Source organism: Bufo gargarizans, chromosome 1 (genome assembly GCF_014858855.1).
Source record: "Bufo gargarizans isolate SCDJY-AF-19 chromosome 1, ASM1485885v1, whole genome shotgun sequence".
NCBI lineage: Eukaryota > Metazoa > Chordata > Amphibia > Anura > Bufonidae > Bufo > Bufo gargarizans.
Window position 1 is genome coordinate 470,875,504 of NC_058080.1, and position 18,264 is coordinate 470,893,767.

At 41.5% G+C, this 18,264-nt stretch overlaps 1 protein-coding gene across 1 annotated transcript in view; it reads right to left on the reverse strand.

Annotated features, from left to right (window-relative positions):
- Positions 1-1,300: 1,300 nt before the first annotated feature.
- The window catches only part of LOC122932912 (rab9 effector protein with kelch motifs-like), a 96,396-nt gene continuing 79,432 nt past the window's right edge, over positions 1,301-18,264 (reverse strand). Inside the window, exons 17-19 of the mRNA XM_044287590.1 lie at positions 15,130-15,214; positions 13,511-13,615; positions 1,301-1,562 (exon numbers count right to left, since the gene is read on the reverse strand). Coding sequence (XP_044143525.1) covers positions 1,458-1,562; positions 13,511-13,615; positions 15,130-15,214 — 295 coding nt within the window. The 3' untranslated portion in view covers positions 1,301-1,457. The remainder of the gene's footprint in view (positions 1,563-13,510; positions 13,616-15,129; positions 15,215-18,264) is intronic.

The following is an 18,264-nucleotide window of genomic DNA, read 5'->3' on the forward strand; positions in this document are numbered from 1 at the left end:
CGGCTTGCATTCCAGCTTGGCCTCTCTCATGCTGCCCATAGAGCATGAGCTCCCTCCGGCTTTTAAAGGGCCAGTGTGTGCACCCTAATCTTCACCAGCCAAAGACTGGCCATCTTGGGGCACTTGAGGCACCTTACTCTGTGGGAAGGTGTCCGAGTAATGGGATTGAGTTCATTAGTGTCCTGTAAAGCACACTGATATAAACGTTTGCCTGCCAGCGTTCAGATTTCTGTCTGTTTCCCGGATATGACCCTTCGGTACATGACGTGACTTCTGCCTGATCTTTGTATGGACTCTGAGCTGCTCGTCCTGACCATGGACTATTTATCGCATTGCACGTACTTTGCCTACACTGACTTTGGCCTGTACCTGACCATGGTTTCGTCTGATCCCTCTTTGCTCTGCATCAGTGTCTATTGATCCCCATGAGTCTGCAGTCACTTGAACAGAGACTACTCTAAGAGGTAATGGCCTGGTGGTTCCCCTGCAGTGTAGTCAAGATCCCTGTATAGGAATTAAAGGGTGAATACCAGGGCGGCCATTTGAGATAATGCTCTCAGGAGTAGCCCCAAATCTCTTTTAGTTGTACAGCGGACCCACATCCACATTGTAAGGCCCCTTACAGACGAGCGTGTCCAGATTAGGCCCCGATGTGTTGCGGATGCGTGCAGTGAAAACTGCGCAAGTTCGAAAACAAAGCCATTCAGTTTTGTTTGCGATCGCGTTCAGTTGTTCAGTTTTTATTGAGCGGGTGCAATGCGATTTACTGCGTTCTGCACGCGCGTGATAAAAAACTGAATGTTTACAAACAACATCTCTTAGCAACCATCCGTGAAAATCACATCTCATCCGCACTTACTTGTGGATGCGATTTTCACGCAGCCTCATTCACTTCTATGGGGCCAGAGTTGCGTGAAAATCACAGAATATAGAACATGCTGCGATTTTCACGCAACGCTAAAGTTATGAGTGAAAACCACCGCTCATGTACACAGACCTATTTAAATAAATGGGTCCGGATTCCGTGCGGGCGCAATGCGTTCGCGTCATTCATTGCGCCCGCTCTGAATTCTCACTCGTGTGAAAGGGACCTAACAGTGGTATAGTCTTAATAAGTTGCACTGCATATCAATATTTTTGTGAAACACTTCCTGAATTATACAGCATTAATAGGAAATGTTCACACTATGAATAGAATGACTGACCTCATCCCAAATTGTATTGAACTTTTACCAGTACGTGCAAATCCTAGAAAAAAAGCATACTAGTATTGGTTTGTTTTATTATTCAGTGCATCAAATGGTAAGTATAAAACATATGAAAGATGCATTGCATACCAGGTTAGTAATGGTTAGGAATGGTTTATAGCAAGTACAAATCACACATTTTTCAGATTAACACAGAGTTGAAAGATTTGAGATTAATCTTCCTGTCTCTGCCACTAACATAAAAGGGTTTTACATTCCTTTGAACTGCTGCATGATAGAAATCAACTGCTGATTGCGTTTTTCAATCATTTGCTCTTCTTCTTTTACCTTTTTCTGTTGTAGAAGAATTTCTTCCTACGGAGCAATTAAAACAGTTGCGGAGTTGATTATTATTATAGATTTTCACATACAGGTTCTTTAGTAGTACTTTGCATTACTTTTCATAGCAAGGGCATAACTGCAGCACAAAAGGTAAACTTTTTAATATAGAATAGTGCAATGGTTTGTGTTCATGCATTACTTAATGTGAAGGTTACTTATAGCATCACTGCTCCAATGCAATTATTAGTTTGGTATAGAACATACTAATGTTTTAGAATTGGTGAACATACACGTTTACATTTAGGGATCATATTGCACCTTAATTCCTCCAAGATCTTGCGATTTTCAGTTTTTGTGGTTTCGTTCTTTTTCCTTTGTACCTTGCCTGAGCTATAACATTTTTTTTTCTGTTCAAGTAGATGTATGAGGGCTTGTTTTTTGTTAGATTGTTCTTATGGCACCATTTAATATTGCATACTTTGTAGTGGGAAACTGGAAAAAAATTCCAAATGGGTGGAATTGGAAATAAATGCAATACCACCATAGTTTTATGGCTTTCGTTTTTATAGCATTTCCCTATCCTGCAAAACTGACCTGCTGTTATCTTTATTTTCCAGGTCAGTATGATTACAAAGATACTTCATTTACTGTATTTTTCACGGTGGGGGGGAAAACGTCACCGCGTCTTAGATGGCAAATACTAATGAGCACTTCCATTATGGAAGCGCTCATTAGTACCAGAGGACCAGGAAGCGGTGAAGGCTCTGTACCATTTCCACTGTCGCTGCTTCCTGGTCCTCGGCTGTTGGCTATGAAGGGTGCTCTGTGACGCTGTGCACGTCGAGTCACAGCACAGCCGCGGCAGGAAGAAGAGAGAGCGCTGGCAGTGAGGAGCAGCGGCATCCGGAGCAGGAGAGGTAAGTGTATTTTTGTATTTTATTTGATCTAAGGCTGGGGGCACATCTGAGGCTGATGGCTGTGGGCCACATCTGAGGCTGGGGCTGATAGGAGGCTGATGGCGCATAGGAGGCTGGGGGCTGATCTGAGGCATGGGGGTCTCATTTGATGTCTGAATGGGGGGTCTTATTTATATTGGGGCTATTAGCTAAGATCTAATTGGGGGTCATTCACATTGGGGTCTGATCTGAGGTCTGATTAAGGGTCATATTAACATTGGGGGTCTGATTGGGGCTGTGAGCTGAGGTCTGATTAACATTGGCGGTCTGACCTGAGGTCTAATGAAAAAGATTTTTTTCTTATTGTCCTCCTCTAAAACCTAGGTGCATCTTATATGGCAAAATACGGTATATAGTTTTGTGACCTTCATAACTGTATTACAGATAAGTCTAAGACTCCATAGGAACAGTGCTGTAGTAAGCCTAGGAGCCTCCAGCAGGCTTGAGGCTACCACGATAAATGAATGGCTCCCCTGCGCGCCATGCGAGGGACCTGTTTGTGCCCCAGGAGCACAGCACTCCCTGGGAAAGGAAGCTGTGGTCACAATTGACAATGGATTCTGAAGGGTTAAATGTTTGTGATCGCATTATCAACATTAGCCCTTGGTGCCACCTGCCTGCTCATAAGTTATTAAAATTCTGTTTTCACTTTCTCAATATGAAGTATTGAGTGCAGAATGGTGGAGGAAAAGGAGATTTTTATTTTATTTTAGGACAAGGCAGTAATATAACCAAAAGTCAAAGGATCTGAAGCTTTTTAAAATGTAATGCATCTTCCGAATAGGTCATCAATATTAGATCAGTGGGGTTTCGACACCCGGTAACACCACCATTCAGCTGTTTTGGGCAGCAGTGACGCCGGAAACTACACTGTGTCCGGAGCTGGAAACCGACAGCTCTGTACATTGTGTAGTGGCTGTGCCAGGGTATTGTAGCACAGCTCACATTCAAGTGAATGGGAGCATAACTGCATTACACCGCAGCCAGAAATGATACAGAGTACAAAGCTATCTGTTTCCGTCCATACAGTGTTTTCGTGCTGTGGCTGCCTGAAACTGCTGATTGGTTATGGTGCCAGGTGTCTGGCAGACAGATATTGATAACATATCCTGAGGATAGGTCATCCATATATATATCCCAGACTGTCCTTTAAACCCTTCCCGACTGCCCACTGGCTTTACACAGTCAGGTCCATAAATATTGGGACATCGACACAATTCTAAAATTTTTGGCTCTATACACCACCACAATGGATTTGAAATGAAACAAACAAGATGTGCTTTAACTGCTGACTGTCAGCTTTAATTTGAGGGTATTTGCATCCAAATCAGGTGGACGGTGTAGGAATTACAACAGTTTGCATATGTGCTTCCCACTTGTTAAGGGACCAAAAGTAATGGGACAATTTGTTTCTCAGCTGTTCCATTGCCAGGTGTGTGTTATTCCCTCATTATCCCAATTACAATGAGCAGATAAAAGGTCCAGAGTTCATTTCAAGTGTGGTATTTGCATTTGGAATCTGTTGCTGTCAACTCTCAAGATGAGATCCAAAGAGCTGTCGCTATCGGTGAATCAAGCCATCATTAGGCTGAAAAAACAAAACAAACCCATCAGAGAGAGAGAGCAAAAACATTAGGCGTGGCCAAAACAACTGTTTGGAACATTCTTAAAAAGAAGGAATGCACCGGTGAGCTCAGCAACACCAAAAGACTCGGAAGACCACGGAAAACAACTGTGGTGAATGACCAAAGAATTCTTTCCCTGGTGAAGAAAACACCCTTCACAACAGTTGGCCAGATTAAGAACACTCTCCAGGAGGTAGGTGTATGTGTGTCAAAGTCAACAATCAAGAGAAGACTTCACCAGAGTGAATACAGAGGGTTCACCACAAGATGTAAACCATTGGTGAGCCTCAAAAACAGGAAGGCCAGATTAGAGTTTGCCAAACGACATCTAAAAAAGCCTTCACAGTTCTGGAACAACATCCTATGGACAGATGAGACCAAGATCAACTTGTACCAGAGTGATGGGAAGAGAAGAGTATGGAGAAGGAAAGGAACTGCTCATGATCCTAAGCATATCTCCTCATCAGTGAGGAAGGGATGCAAATGAGCTCTTAACAAGCTCTGCCTCTAATGCCACCAGATGTAAGGCAGCTATCCTATAAGTCAATGTTCAGCTCTTAAAATAAGCCTTGACTTATAGGATAGTTGCCTTACATCTGGTGTCATTAGAGGCAGAACTTGTTAAGAGCTCATTTGCATCCCTTCCCTCCCAGAATTCCAGAGGAATTAAGGTGCTCTCTCCCTAAGGAGAGTTAGTTCACCCCTACCTCATCAGTGAAGCATAGTGGTGGTAGTGTCATCGTGTGGGCATGTATGGCTGCCAATGGAACTGGTTCTCTTGTATTTATTGATGATGTGACTGCTGACAAAAGCAGCAGGATGAATTTTGAAGTGTTTCGGGCATTATTATCTGCTCATATTCAGCCAAATGCTTCAGAACTCATTGGACAGCGCTTCACAGTGCAGATGGACAATGACCCAAAGCATACTGCCAAAGCAACCAAAGAGTTTTTTAAGGGAAAGAAGTGGAATGTTATGCAATGGCCAAGTCAATCACCTGACCTGAGTCCGATTGAGCATGCATTTCACTAGCTGAAGACAAAACTGAAGGGAAAATGCCCCAAGAACAAGCAGGAACGGAAGACAGTTGCAGTAGAGGCCTGGCAGAGCATCACCAGGGATGAAACCCAGCGTCTGGTGATGTCTATGCGTTCCAGACTTCAGGCTGTAATTGACTGCAAAGGATTTGCAACCAAGTATTAAAAAGTGAAAGTTTGATTTATGATTATTATTCTGTCCCATTACTTTTGGTCCCTTAACAAGTGGGAGGCACATATGCAAATTGTTGTAATTCCTAAACCGTTCACCTGATTTGGATGTAAATACCCTCAAATTAAAGCTGACAGTCTGCAGTTAAAGCACATCTTGTTCGTTTCATTTCAAATCCATTGTGGTGGTGTATAGAGCCAAAAATGTTAGACTTGTGTCGATGTCCCAATATTTATGGACCTGACTGTATGTCCTTTCTGAAATACCATGTGCAGATAGCACATATATAAACAGTCAGGCAGCCCTTTTATCCCAGCGCTGGAATTAAAGTTCCTGCAGTCTCGCAGGAGCAGGTCGGGTCCTGGCTCTCAGACACAGCGGGGACTCAAGGAAAAGACAGGAGCGGTTTATTGCCGCTCTTGCCTTCTCCAGTGCTGGCAGCAGAGCAGTACCTGAGTGCAGCGAGAGAGAGCAGGAAGCATCTCTGGGCAGGAGCAGAGCTGCAGGGTCTAAGGAGACCCTGATCAGCTCTGCCTGTGTGTAATGCCCCCACAGGGGTCTGTTTTCCCCTATAACTGGGGCTCCTGTGGATACCCCAGTTGCAGTGTAAAGAGTGAAAAAAAAAAGTAAAAAAAAAAAGTCTGTGTCCTCCAGAAGTCTTTTAATGACCTCCTGGGGGACATATTATGTGCCAACAATAAATTAAAATATAAGTAAAAAAAAAAAATATATATATATATATATATTTTTTTATTTATTACAGTCGCTAACTGAAACAGTCACCATAATTCACTCAAACCTATACATGTTATATATCAAAACGATTGTCACAAAATAGGGAACCCATTTCAATAAAAAAATAAATTGGTGTCAGTTTTATTATTTAAGAAATAAAAAGCTATAATTAAAAAAATGACTTTTTAATAACAATTAGCAGTTTTCCCCCCAATTAAACTTAAAAAAAGGAAGACAAAAAATCTCTAAAAAAAACAAAACATGCTTATAAAAAAAACTTAACTGTCAAGTGAAAAACCTTGCAAAACTTACTTTGGTAGTCAAACAAAAAAAAATAAACTAAACCACCACAAGCACAAAATCACAAAATATTGCCTAGACCAGTGGTCGGCAAACCACGGCTCGCGAGTCACAAGCGGCTCTTTAGTCCCTTAAATGCGTCTCTTACAGGTGCAGGCTCCCACATAGCCGAAAGACCAACCCCTCCTGCTGATTTGTGAAGCATGCACTACTGTCTTCTTGCCTGTGGAACGCATTTGCGTTCCGCAAAGCTGGAGAGGGCAAGTACATCTCATATCACATGCCCATATTTCCTCCCACTATTAGCGCAGGCGCATCATCACACAGGAAGCCGGAGTAATCGCCTTCACTTGGGTGTACACACCTCCTTCCAAACGTCCGAACGTGCTGCGTCACAACAGGAAGTGACGAGGGTAGTGAAAGTTCCCAGGTAGGGAAATATAACAGAACACTGCCGCAGGCGCTTGCTGTGCTACGAACGTGACGCCATAGTAGGCATAGTCAAGTGTGCTACATCCTTCTACAGGTGACTCTCAGTTATTTGGCATCATCATTTATATGGCATGTAAACTATTTAAACAGAAAAAGTAATAAAATAGGCGTGCACACCTTGTACTTGCTCTGCATATAAGTTTAATAAAAGTAAAAAATGATAAAGATAAAATGAAATAATAATCAAGATCAAAGTAAGTAAAGTACATATAAAAATATGTAAAAACACACTCTAATAGTCCTCACTGGCACTGTTGCCGCAATAAAAATATTGAAAACATGAGACATAGAAATCATTTATGTCATGCCCAAAGTACGGTGTCAACATAAAAAGTGCAGACTCCAAAGGTAATGCAGTGATTTATTATAATTTACCAATGGACAGTGCAATGATCAAACTGTAGAAAGGTGAGATATTGAAGTTTAGTTAATAAGCCCCACAAAAATAGGGTGCCGCCTGAGGCAATTTCAATATAGTGTGTCTTTTACGGCTGATAGTCTTTTTATGTTTTCACCTGAAATTTATGTCACCCTGATGGATTTATGCGCATACTATGCTAGTTGTCTTCTTCATATTGATTATCATCAGCGGAGTGTCCGGAATTGGCTCTTAAAAGAAATTTCAATTGCGGTTTTATTGAAATTTGGCTCAGTTGACTAAAAGGTTTGCCCACCACTGGCCTAGACATTCAGGCCTTTTTTTAGGCCCGGTCATGAAAGGGTTAAGAAAAGAGCAGCAGGCTACTTCAGGCAGTTATACAGGAAATAAAATTCCTTCTCCAAATATCTGTGAATTTCTCCTTTAGGCACTTCAAACCAGATATGAGAACTAGTCCACCAGTCCTTTCAATCTATTAACAGTAAAAACTCTTTATGCTAAACTGCACCCATGTAGTCTGGGCAAAGGAGCTTCTATAATGATCTAGCCGTAAAACAGGAGAATTAAAACTAAATATACACTGTCATGTTATGATTAAAGGGATTGTGCAGGCCTCAATATCTGATCAACAGGGGGCCAACACCCAGAACTCCCCCGATCAGCTGTTTGAAGGGAAGGCAGAGCTCCTTGTGAGCGCTACTTCCTCTTCATTACACTTTCCGTAGTCTCACGAGCGAGTGTAATCACAAGTACTCACTCCACTCATTTGAATGGAACAAGTACTTGTAATTACACTACACCGCAAGGGAGGCAACACATAGTGAAATGAAGAGAAAGCAGCGCTCGCAAGGAGCTCCGCCTCTCTTTCAAACAGCTGATTGGCGGGGGTGCCGGGTGTTGGACCTCCACCAATCAGATATTAATGACCTATCCTGAGGTTATGTCATCAATAAACAGGCTGCATAACCCCTTTAACTCCTTAACGACCCAGGATAAGTATGCTCTTCCTAAAGGGCCGGTACTTTGCACCCCAGGAAGAGCATTTTCGTCCTGCGGTCCTTTTCTTCCCCCACGTGCGGTGCCGCGATCAGCGGCAAAGATCCGGCTGTTACTGACAGCCGGATCCTTACTGCATCCACCAGCATCGGTGATAATGCTGATTCCGATGGGTTAACCCCTCACATGCCGCAGTCAGCGCTGACCGCGGCATATGGGAGATTTGTGCTCCCTCACCTTAGCCATCGGGGTCCAAATGGTTGCCATGGCAGCCCCAAGCCATTGCAAGGTCTTGGGGCCCGGAATGTTGGGGCCATTGCAAGGTCTTGGGACCCAGGCTGGGTCTCATAGGCAAACTATCAGTATATTACACTGTGTAATACACTGATTGTCAATGCAGTACAATACAGATGTATTGTGCTGCATTGAAACAGGGATCAGACCCTGTAATGTTGAAGTCCCAGAGTGGGACAAAAAATAAAGTAAAAAAAGAAGTTAAAAAAAGTGTAAATTTTAAAGACATATTAGGTATCACCGCATCTGTAACAACATGCTCTATAAAAATACCACATGACCTAAACCATCAGGTGAAAAATAAAAACGGTGTAAAAAAGCCATTTTTTGTCACCTTACATCACAAAAATTGCAACACCAAGGGATCAAAAAGGTGTATGCCCCACCAAATTGTACCAATCAGTCACCTCATCCCGCAAAAAATTAGCCCCAACCTAAGACAATCGGTCCAAAAATATAAAAGCTATCAGTCTCAGACAATGGAGACACTAAAATGTGATTTTTTTGGCTTCAAAATTGCTATTATTGTGCTAAAGTGAAATAAATAAATAAAAAGTAGACATATTAGGTATTTCCGCGTCAGTAACACCCTGCTATATAAAAATACTACATGACCTAACTACTCAGGTGAACACCATAACAAAAAAAAAGTGTCAGAAAAGCCATTTTTTGTCACCTTACATCACAAAAAGTGTAATACCAAGCGATCAACAAGTCATATGCGCCCTAAAATAGTACCAATCAAACCGTCAAAATAAAAAGAAAACTATGGTTTTTAAAATATGGAGACACAATAAAAATCATTTTTTTAGTTATATTTGGTATTATCGCATCCGTAACAACCTGCTATATATAAATACCACATGATCTAACCTGTCAGATGAACACTGTAAATAATAAAAAATAAAAACAGTGCCAAAATTTTTTTGTTACATTGTCTCACAAAAAGTGTAATATAGAGCAACCAAAAATCATATGTACCCTAAAATAGTACCAAAAAAACTGCTAACTTATCCCATAGTTTCTAAAATGGGGTAATTTTTTTGGAGTTTCTACTCTAGGGGTACATCAGGGGGTCTTCAAACGTGACATGGCAGCTTAAAATTATCCTAGTCTGCCTTCCAAAAACCATATGACGTTCCTTTCCTTCTGCGCCCTGCCGTGTGCCTGTACAGCAGTTTACGACCACATATAGGTTGTTTCTATAAACTACAGAATCAGGGCAATAAATATTGAGTTTTGTTTGGCTGTTAACCTTGCTTTGTTAGCGGATTAACAAAGTTTGTAAAATCAGTTTTTAATACGGTGAGGGGTGTAGTTTCTAAAATAGGGTCATTTCTGGGTGGTTTCTATAATGTAAGCCGTACAAAGTGACTTGAGACCTGAACTGGTCCTTAAAAAGTGGGTTTTGGAAATTTTCTGAAACATTTCAAGATTTGCTTCTAAACTTCTAAGCCTTCTAACGTACCCCAAAAATAAGATGGCATTCACAACATGATCCAAACATGAAGTAGACCAATGGGGAATGTAAAGTAATAACTATTCTTGGAGTTATTACTATCTATTATAAACTTTTTGGTATTTTTTTTAATTTTTTATAAATAAAAATGACATTTTTTGACTCAATTTTCCCAATATCATGAAGTACAATATGTGACGAGAAAACTATCCCAGAATGGCCTGGATAAGATTTGCAAAAAATGGCCTGGTCCTTAAGCTGAAAAATGGCAAAATCCTTAAGGGGTTAAGAGCAAGTACTTGGTCTGCTGCTTTTCTTCTTGTTAAGCCTCATTCACACGTCATTGTTTCACGGACGTGTGCTGCACGTGTTCTCCACGGACAGCACACATCCCCATTCATTTTAATGTGTGTATTCAGACATCAGTGTTTTAGCATGGTCCGTGGGTCCGTGTTTTTAGCACAGATGTATGCTCTATTTTGTCTGTGTTCACGGATCCATCACGCCCATTATAGTCTATAGGTCCGTGAAAAACATAGATGCAACAAGGATGCCATCCGTGCTACATGTGTTTTTCACGGATTATTAGGAAGAGATGTTTTTTTTTTTTAAATCTGCTTTTCAGTGTAAGTGAAACACGGATGGCACACAAACAGCAAAAAACGGACCCACAGATCCTTCACGGACAGCTTCACGGATGCATCACTGACCACCTTCTCACGGATTTGAGCACAGACACGGATGTGTGAATGAGGCTTTACAAATGTGTGCTGGACTTTCACAGAACTGATTTTCATGTCTGCTGCTGACATGGGATTATTCCTGTGCACTGTCTAACATCCAGATAGTGAGTTTGGACACAGTCACCACATGGTTAAGCGGCCATTGTTTTCCTTCTGTTTGTTAATATAAAACTTAAGTCAGTGGCACCTTAATTTTGGCATAAAATTGCCACAAAATGTAGTGCGATTTTACATCTAGGTTTAGAAAAATTCTGCTCTTAGCCTGTCCCAAACTAACTCAAGCAATATTAGATATAAACTTAGACAAAAGTAACTAAACCTTCATATAAACTTTTAATATGTTCTCCCTAATAAAACTATCTCTAATATACTTTATTAATCAATTTTCTATTTTTGCAACATTTTCCTACCTAAAGCGCACCATTCACTGTGTGCTTATAACGCTGTTCTCTGTTCACCGCTGACACCTCGGTGGTGTACGGAGTACATTCTATCAATGACATGCAGTTCTCTTAGCTTAGCGGAGCAGGCAGAAGCAGGAGCCACTCCACTTAGCTAATCCTGGCATAGTAGATGGGTACAGAGTACCCATGTACTATGCCAGGAGTTAGTAATCGTCCAGGGAGCACAGGCAGGAGCAGCAATGAGCGTCCTGCCCGTACTCCCTGCGCTGCTGCTGCCCATTGATAAAATGTACTTTGTACACCGCTGGGCTGTCAGCAGTGTACAGACAACAGAGTTTTAAGCGAAAGGGAATGCGCTTTAGGTAGGAAAAAGTGTAATAAAAATTGAAAATGTATTAATAAAGTATATTAGAGGAAGTTTTATTAGGGCATTAGGGACAACATATTAAAAGTTTATATAATGGTTTAGTTACTCTTTAATGTATGTCTAGACAGCCTTAGGCTACTTTCACACCCGCGTTTGGTGCGGATCCGTTCAGATAATACAACCGTCTGCATCCGTTCAGAACGGATCCGTTTGCATTATCTTTAACATAGCCAAGACGGATCCGTCTTGAACACCATTGAAAGTCAATGGGGGAGAAATCCATTTTCTATTGTGCCATATTGTGTCAGTGAAAACGGATCCATCCCCATTGACTTACATTGTGTGTCAGGACGGATCTGTTTGCCTCCGCATCGTCAGGTGGACACCAAAACTCTGCAAGCAGCGTGGTGTGGTGGGCCCAGACTCTGATACCATAGTGGGTCCCAAATGTCCAGGAGGAAAAAAAAACATTTGGAGCTGCTTTTGGCGTTTTTCAATCAAAAGCTTTTAGACGTTATTGATTATATAGGGGTTGGGCATTGAGAATAAATTCTGTAAAGTAAACGTGTAACACTTTTTCTTCCAGCGCACCCTGTTTTCTAATCTTAAGGGCAATGATCTCCCCTCAAAGTATGAAATCTGTTGCTATGATAACATGTACATGGCTTACCCTGTAAATCAATCAGGGACACTTGACAACTGTTTTACGCCACCATTGTGGTTTAAAAAGTCACAAATTATGGTGCACACCATGTTTACACCACAATTTGCAACTTTTCACTTCTCAACATGTTTCATAAGTGATGAGAAATGTTGGAGGGGCCTGGCATGAGGGCTGTGGCTGAACATTTAAATCTACACCGCCACACAGCTGCCATAGATTAGAATTTCTGGCAGATTAAGGCCCCTTTCACACGGGCGAGAATTCCGTGCCGGTGCAATGTGTGAGGTAAACACATTGCACCCGCACTGAATCCGGACCCATTAACTTCAATGGGGCTGTTTAGATGAGCGGTGATTTTCACGCATCACTTGTGCGTTGAGTGAAAATCTCAGCATGTTCTATATTCTGCGTTTTTCACGCAACGCAGGCCCCATAGAAATGAATGGGTCTGCATTAAAATCGCAAGCATCTGCAGGCAAGTGTGGATGCGGTGCGATTTTCACGCCTGGTTGCTAGGAGATGATGTAAGTAAATTGATAAAAGTCAATTCACTGTATTATTTTTCCTTATAACATGGTTATAAGGGAAAATAATAGCATTCTTAATACAGAATGCTTACTAAAATGTGGCTTTAGGGGTTAAAAAAAATAAAAATAAATGTACTCACCTCATCCTGTTGTTCGCGCAGTCGGCATCATCTTCTTTCTTCTTCTTTCAGGACCTGCCAAAGGACCTTTAATGACGTAATCGCGCTCACCATGTGTTGAGTGCAGTGACGTCAGCGCAGGTCCTGCTGAATAAAGATAGAAGATTACATCATCAAAGGTCCTTTGGCAGGTCCTGAAAGAAGAAGAAAGAAGATGATGCCGGCGGCGCGAACAACAGGATGAGGTGAGTACATTTTATTTTTTAACCCCTAAAGCCAAATTTTTGTAAGCATTCTGTATTAAGAATGCTATTATTTTCCCTTATAACCATGTTATAAGGAAAAATAATGCAGTGAATTGACTTTTATCAATTTACTTACATCATCTCCTAGCAACCAGGCGTGAAAATCGCACCGCATCCACACTTGCCTGCCATAACCATGTTATAAGGGAAAATAATTAAATATACAGAACACCGATCCCAAACCCGAACTTCAGTGAAGAAGTCCGGGTTCGGATCTTGGTACCACAGTCAGTTTTTTATGACGTGCGTGCAAAACGCATTCATCACAAATTTTCCTCACCAACATACATCCCATGTAGATGTCCCCTTATATTCTTCCTTGGCAAATGAAATCCACTCGGATAAAAGTGTATATGCAAAAAACCTAAACGACCATTGAAGATGCCCCCATCACAATCCCAACTTACTCTTAGTTTGCAAATGTCTCTCCTTTCTTTGTCATTCTCTTCTGCCCTTGCTTTCAGCCAAGCCTCATTTTGTAGCCTGTGTTTTTCCAACATTTCCTGAAGTTCCTACATATAAAATGACTGCATTAATAAATAATAGATACTGTAGGATTTGGAGAAAATTAAATGCTTTGTTTAATTGAATCTGAATTAGTGGCTTGGAATTTCAACATACATTTTGAAAGGGGCAAAATATTGTCTCACACACTGGGTTATATTACAATAATATGTAAAAGTTGCGATAAGTGCGATGAGGTGGACAGTGCGGGAAGAGGTATATATCCCACTCAGATACCTCAGCTGGGTGGGATAGCTAAAATACGGGAGGTAATAGTCTCAGCAGCATGTAGGTTGCTGAGACAAGGTTCTTGTTGGTGTAGTCTGGGCTGGATTTTAGATGGATTTGCAGATAGGATTGGAAGCGGGATCTGCTAATCCACACCCTTCCAGCACGGGTGTTCCCTTGGACCAGAGAGGATCACAGGTGAGGTCTGCGATAATCAGACTGGGATAAAGATCCTCCCAGGGTGTCAGTTAGTGGGGAATGTACAGACAGAGGCCTGGTGAGGCTCTGTCAGTGTGGTCTCAGCAGGGGAAGGCTGAGGGGCCACGGGCTAGGTGCTAGCCGGAACTTTAGTGGACGCCTTGATGCCTGGGAACAAGGGTCACAAGGCCAGAGTCGGGAGTATTACTGGGCCACAATCCCCCAGAACGTGTTGTTGAAGGGTCACAGCCCGGAAGCTGCTGGACTGTATGGCTGGAGAAAGCTGCATTTATGTTTCATGTGTGAACAGCGCTCTGTATAGGTGAGTCAGGGATCATGTTATATATTTAGGTAGAGCCCAGATGGGAAAGTTTTCATTTCGCATCGTGTTTGCTGGTGCTGGTATCAAAATAATTGCACTGTTTGGACATTCAACACAGTTGTCAGCGAGAATATTGTGACTGAGACCCTGGAGATAGAGCTAATGCCTCACATAGTATATTATAATTTTATATAACTGTTAGGGTTCAGTGCATCAAAGTATCTGAACTGGACTTTGATCCGAATTTCAGGTAAAATTCAATTTGCCACAAAGCCGAATTTTCTGGTGCTTCGTGGTAACAAATAATTTTTCTCTGAAATGGTGGTAAAAAAAATAAAAATAACCTCATTCATTTGAGCCCAAAGAGGCCGCCGTGGCCATCCTGATTGAAGATCCTGTGAGAGATTTCACGTGGGATCTTCAATCAAGGTGGCCACGGCGAACTCTTCGCGCTCAAATGTATAAGGTGAATATTTTTTTAAACTTATTAACCCCTGAAAGCCCTCATTTTTTATCTCAGATGCCGCGATCAGTGATGAATGTGGCATCTGAGAGGTTCAATGACAGAGGTTGGCGCAATCGCCGTTTCCCGTCATTGCACCCGCTACATACAAAGAAATGCGCTTCGGTGAAGCAGCCAAATTGGAATTTTGTAAAATTTGCTCAAGACTAATCACTGCATAACAGCCAGTTTGATACTTCTACTTTGTATCTCCAGGAAGAGAAAAGGGAAAAACAAGAAATATTAAACACTGGAGAACCAATAGTACAAACCTGTTGACGTAGCTTATACTGTCTGTTAAATTCTTCTTTTTCTTGAAAGAGAGCAGCTTGTTCCTGGGCAAACTTTCCTCTTTCACTAAAGACACATGAGGCTTAATTTTATTAACAGTGTATTAAAATATTAGGGAAGATTTATATATAAAAAACAAGTGTAGAAAATAAATTTCTTATATTCTTTTTTGTTAGAGGCCAATGCTACTGCTTGCCACAAGACAGGAACAGAGCTTAGGTAGATGGGGGATTTACAGTATTACTCTTAAACTTTTTTTTTTTTTTTTGCTTTATTAGCCTTAGCTTCAGAATGTATTTTAATGCTAGAGGTAATTTACTTGTTTTATGTATATGGGCTTATGGATCTAATATGGCACCCATAAACAGCCTATAAAATGGGTCCCCTCTATGCTTTTTGCACAGAACCTAAGGGAATATTAACATTAACATCATCAATATCAGATTGTCGGAGGTCCGACTTCCGCCAATCAGCTGTTCAAAGAGAGCGCGGTGCTCTCTAGGCGCTTAGGCCTCTTTCTAGACCAGTGACTTCACTGTACATCGGTCACGTGGCTTAGGGGAAGCTCAGTCCTATTCAAGTGAATGTAGCTAATCTGCAATACCAAACACACCCGATATAAAATGTATGCTTAGTAAGCTGTGAAGAGATCGCAGTGCTCACTGGAGCTTCTGTGAGCGCAGTGGCCTCTTCAATCAGCTGATCTGCAAGGGTGCTGGGAGTTAGACCCCGCCGATCTGATATTGATGACCTATCCGGAATTTGCCAGGAGCAAAAAAATGTTTGTTCTGCATTTCATATTTCTCATAGGCTTTAAGATAATACCTGGAGCTGGTGTTTTTACCACCAAAAATGCCTCTAAAACAGTATGAGTGAATCCATCCTTAGAATGTAATCACACACAGCATATGCCGATTAGCTCTCTTCCAAAAAAAGAAAGCTGTCTGTAGTACCACCTAGTAGATGTAGCTACCAACCTGTCAATTTCTAACCCTTTAACAGGCCTTGCAACGTGGGGAAGGATATTAGCCAAAAAGGAAAAGGGACCCATCTACAAAGCAGGGCGTTTTTTTGCTATGTGAGAAACCTTTGACATAGATCTTGGTGGGTACTCTCGGATCTTTTACCTCTGTAGTTGTGTATGTCCTTTAACATCTGCAATTCCTTTAAATTATTGAAGTAAAACATAATATGGTACTGATTTCCTGCCTCACTTCCCTGTATTTTCATTATAACATATCAAGATCACCTTCACAAGATTATTAACTTGCAATATTCAAAGCTACAAACACCTATGGTACATCACACCATTACATAGTACACAAACTTCACAAGAAATTGATGCTAGTAGACTGCAATAGGAAAGGTAAAAGGAACTGCAGAAATAAGCACAAAAAGGTGTAAAAGAGAGGTCCTTGTTTCAGGCTACTTTCACACTCGCGTTTGGGGCGGATCCATCATGGATCTGCACAGACGGATTCGTTCAGATAATACAACCATCTGCATCCGTTCAGAACGGATCAGTTTGTATTATATTTAACATAGCCAAGACGGATCCATCTTGAACACCATTGAAAGACAATAGAGGACGGAAACGTTTTCTATTGTGCCAGATCGTGTCATAGAAAACGGATCTGTCCCCATTGACTTACATTAAGTGCCAGGACCGTTTGGATCCATTTCGTCAGATGGACACCAAAACGTTGCAAGCAGCGTTTTGGTGTCCGCTTCCAAAGTGGAATGGAGACAGAACAAAGGCAAACTGATGCATTCTGAGCGGATCCTTTTCTATTCAGAATGCATTAGGTCAAAACTGATCCGTTTTGGACCAATTGTGAGAGCCCTGAACGGATCTCACAGATGGAAAGCCAAAACGCGAGTGTGAAAATAGCCTAACAGAGCTTATAAATAACTCTGACAAAAGAAAGAAAAAATAACGCACCTAGATAGAAATGTTGGATTGCTGCAAAACTCGGCATGCAGTTATGTAAATGATTACAGGTCTAGTCTGATTAAACACTGGGTTTTGCCACAAAAGGGTGTAAAAGTGCTTCCCCTCCTGTCCTATAAAAAGACTCTCAGGAGCTACTAGCTTTTGGCAGGGTATCTCTTGGTGAGAGATCACTGACTGCTAGACATGCCTCTATGATGCACCCGAAAACATTTTGCCCAGTAACTGGCATGCTGAAAAGATAGGAAAATACAGTGCCAGGCGCCACATGGAGTACTACTACTAGAGATGAGCGAAACAAGCTTTGGATTCAAGATCTGAAGTAGCCTTGCTCCAAAATTCATTTTAATGCTGTATGGAGATCCGTCTCCGTACAGCATTAAAATGTATGGGCTCTGACGAGATGAAGCGAGTTATCACCGAAGTTTCGGTATTTGATTATTATACTTGAAAATCATTTTAAAATAAGTATCCTATGTCAACTTCGGTACCAATTGGTACCTTGGTAATGAAGCCGACATTGGAATCAAGTTTTAAAATGGTTTTCAAGTTAAAAAATCAAATCCCGAAGTTATTCACAGAAGTCCAGCGAGACTTCGGTGAAATTCACTTTGCCCCGTCTGAGCACATACATTTTAATACCAATGGAGCTCCGTACAGCAATAAAATGAATTTTGGAGCAAAGTGACTTCGGATCTTGGATCCGAAGCTCACTTCACTCATCTCTAACTATTGCTATAAGGTGCAAAAAAAATTTGTGCAGGAACTGTGACATGGAACATCAACAGTATAAGCATAGTGAGGATCACCGTCAGAATGGCTGGCGGCCACATCTTATTCCGTCTTGGAAGGATTCTAGACAGTATATAAATGATGTGGGGTGAGATGCTGGTAAGAACCTCTAGTTAGGCAAACAAAAACATAGGTGCTATGCTGGAATGGTCTAGAACTGTGATGGCTAACCTCCAGCACTCCAGCTGTGGTAAAACTACGACTCCCAAGATGTACACTTGCTTGGCTGTTCGCAGAACTCCTGTCACGGATGGTGTAACAGAAAACAAGAAGTTACAAATAAGGATCCGACTGGCTTGATCCGAAACTAAGGAACAAAAGGGTGACCCCTATTTAAGCCCTGAAACTCTCCCTGTCTTTTTAGCCCATGCAA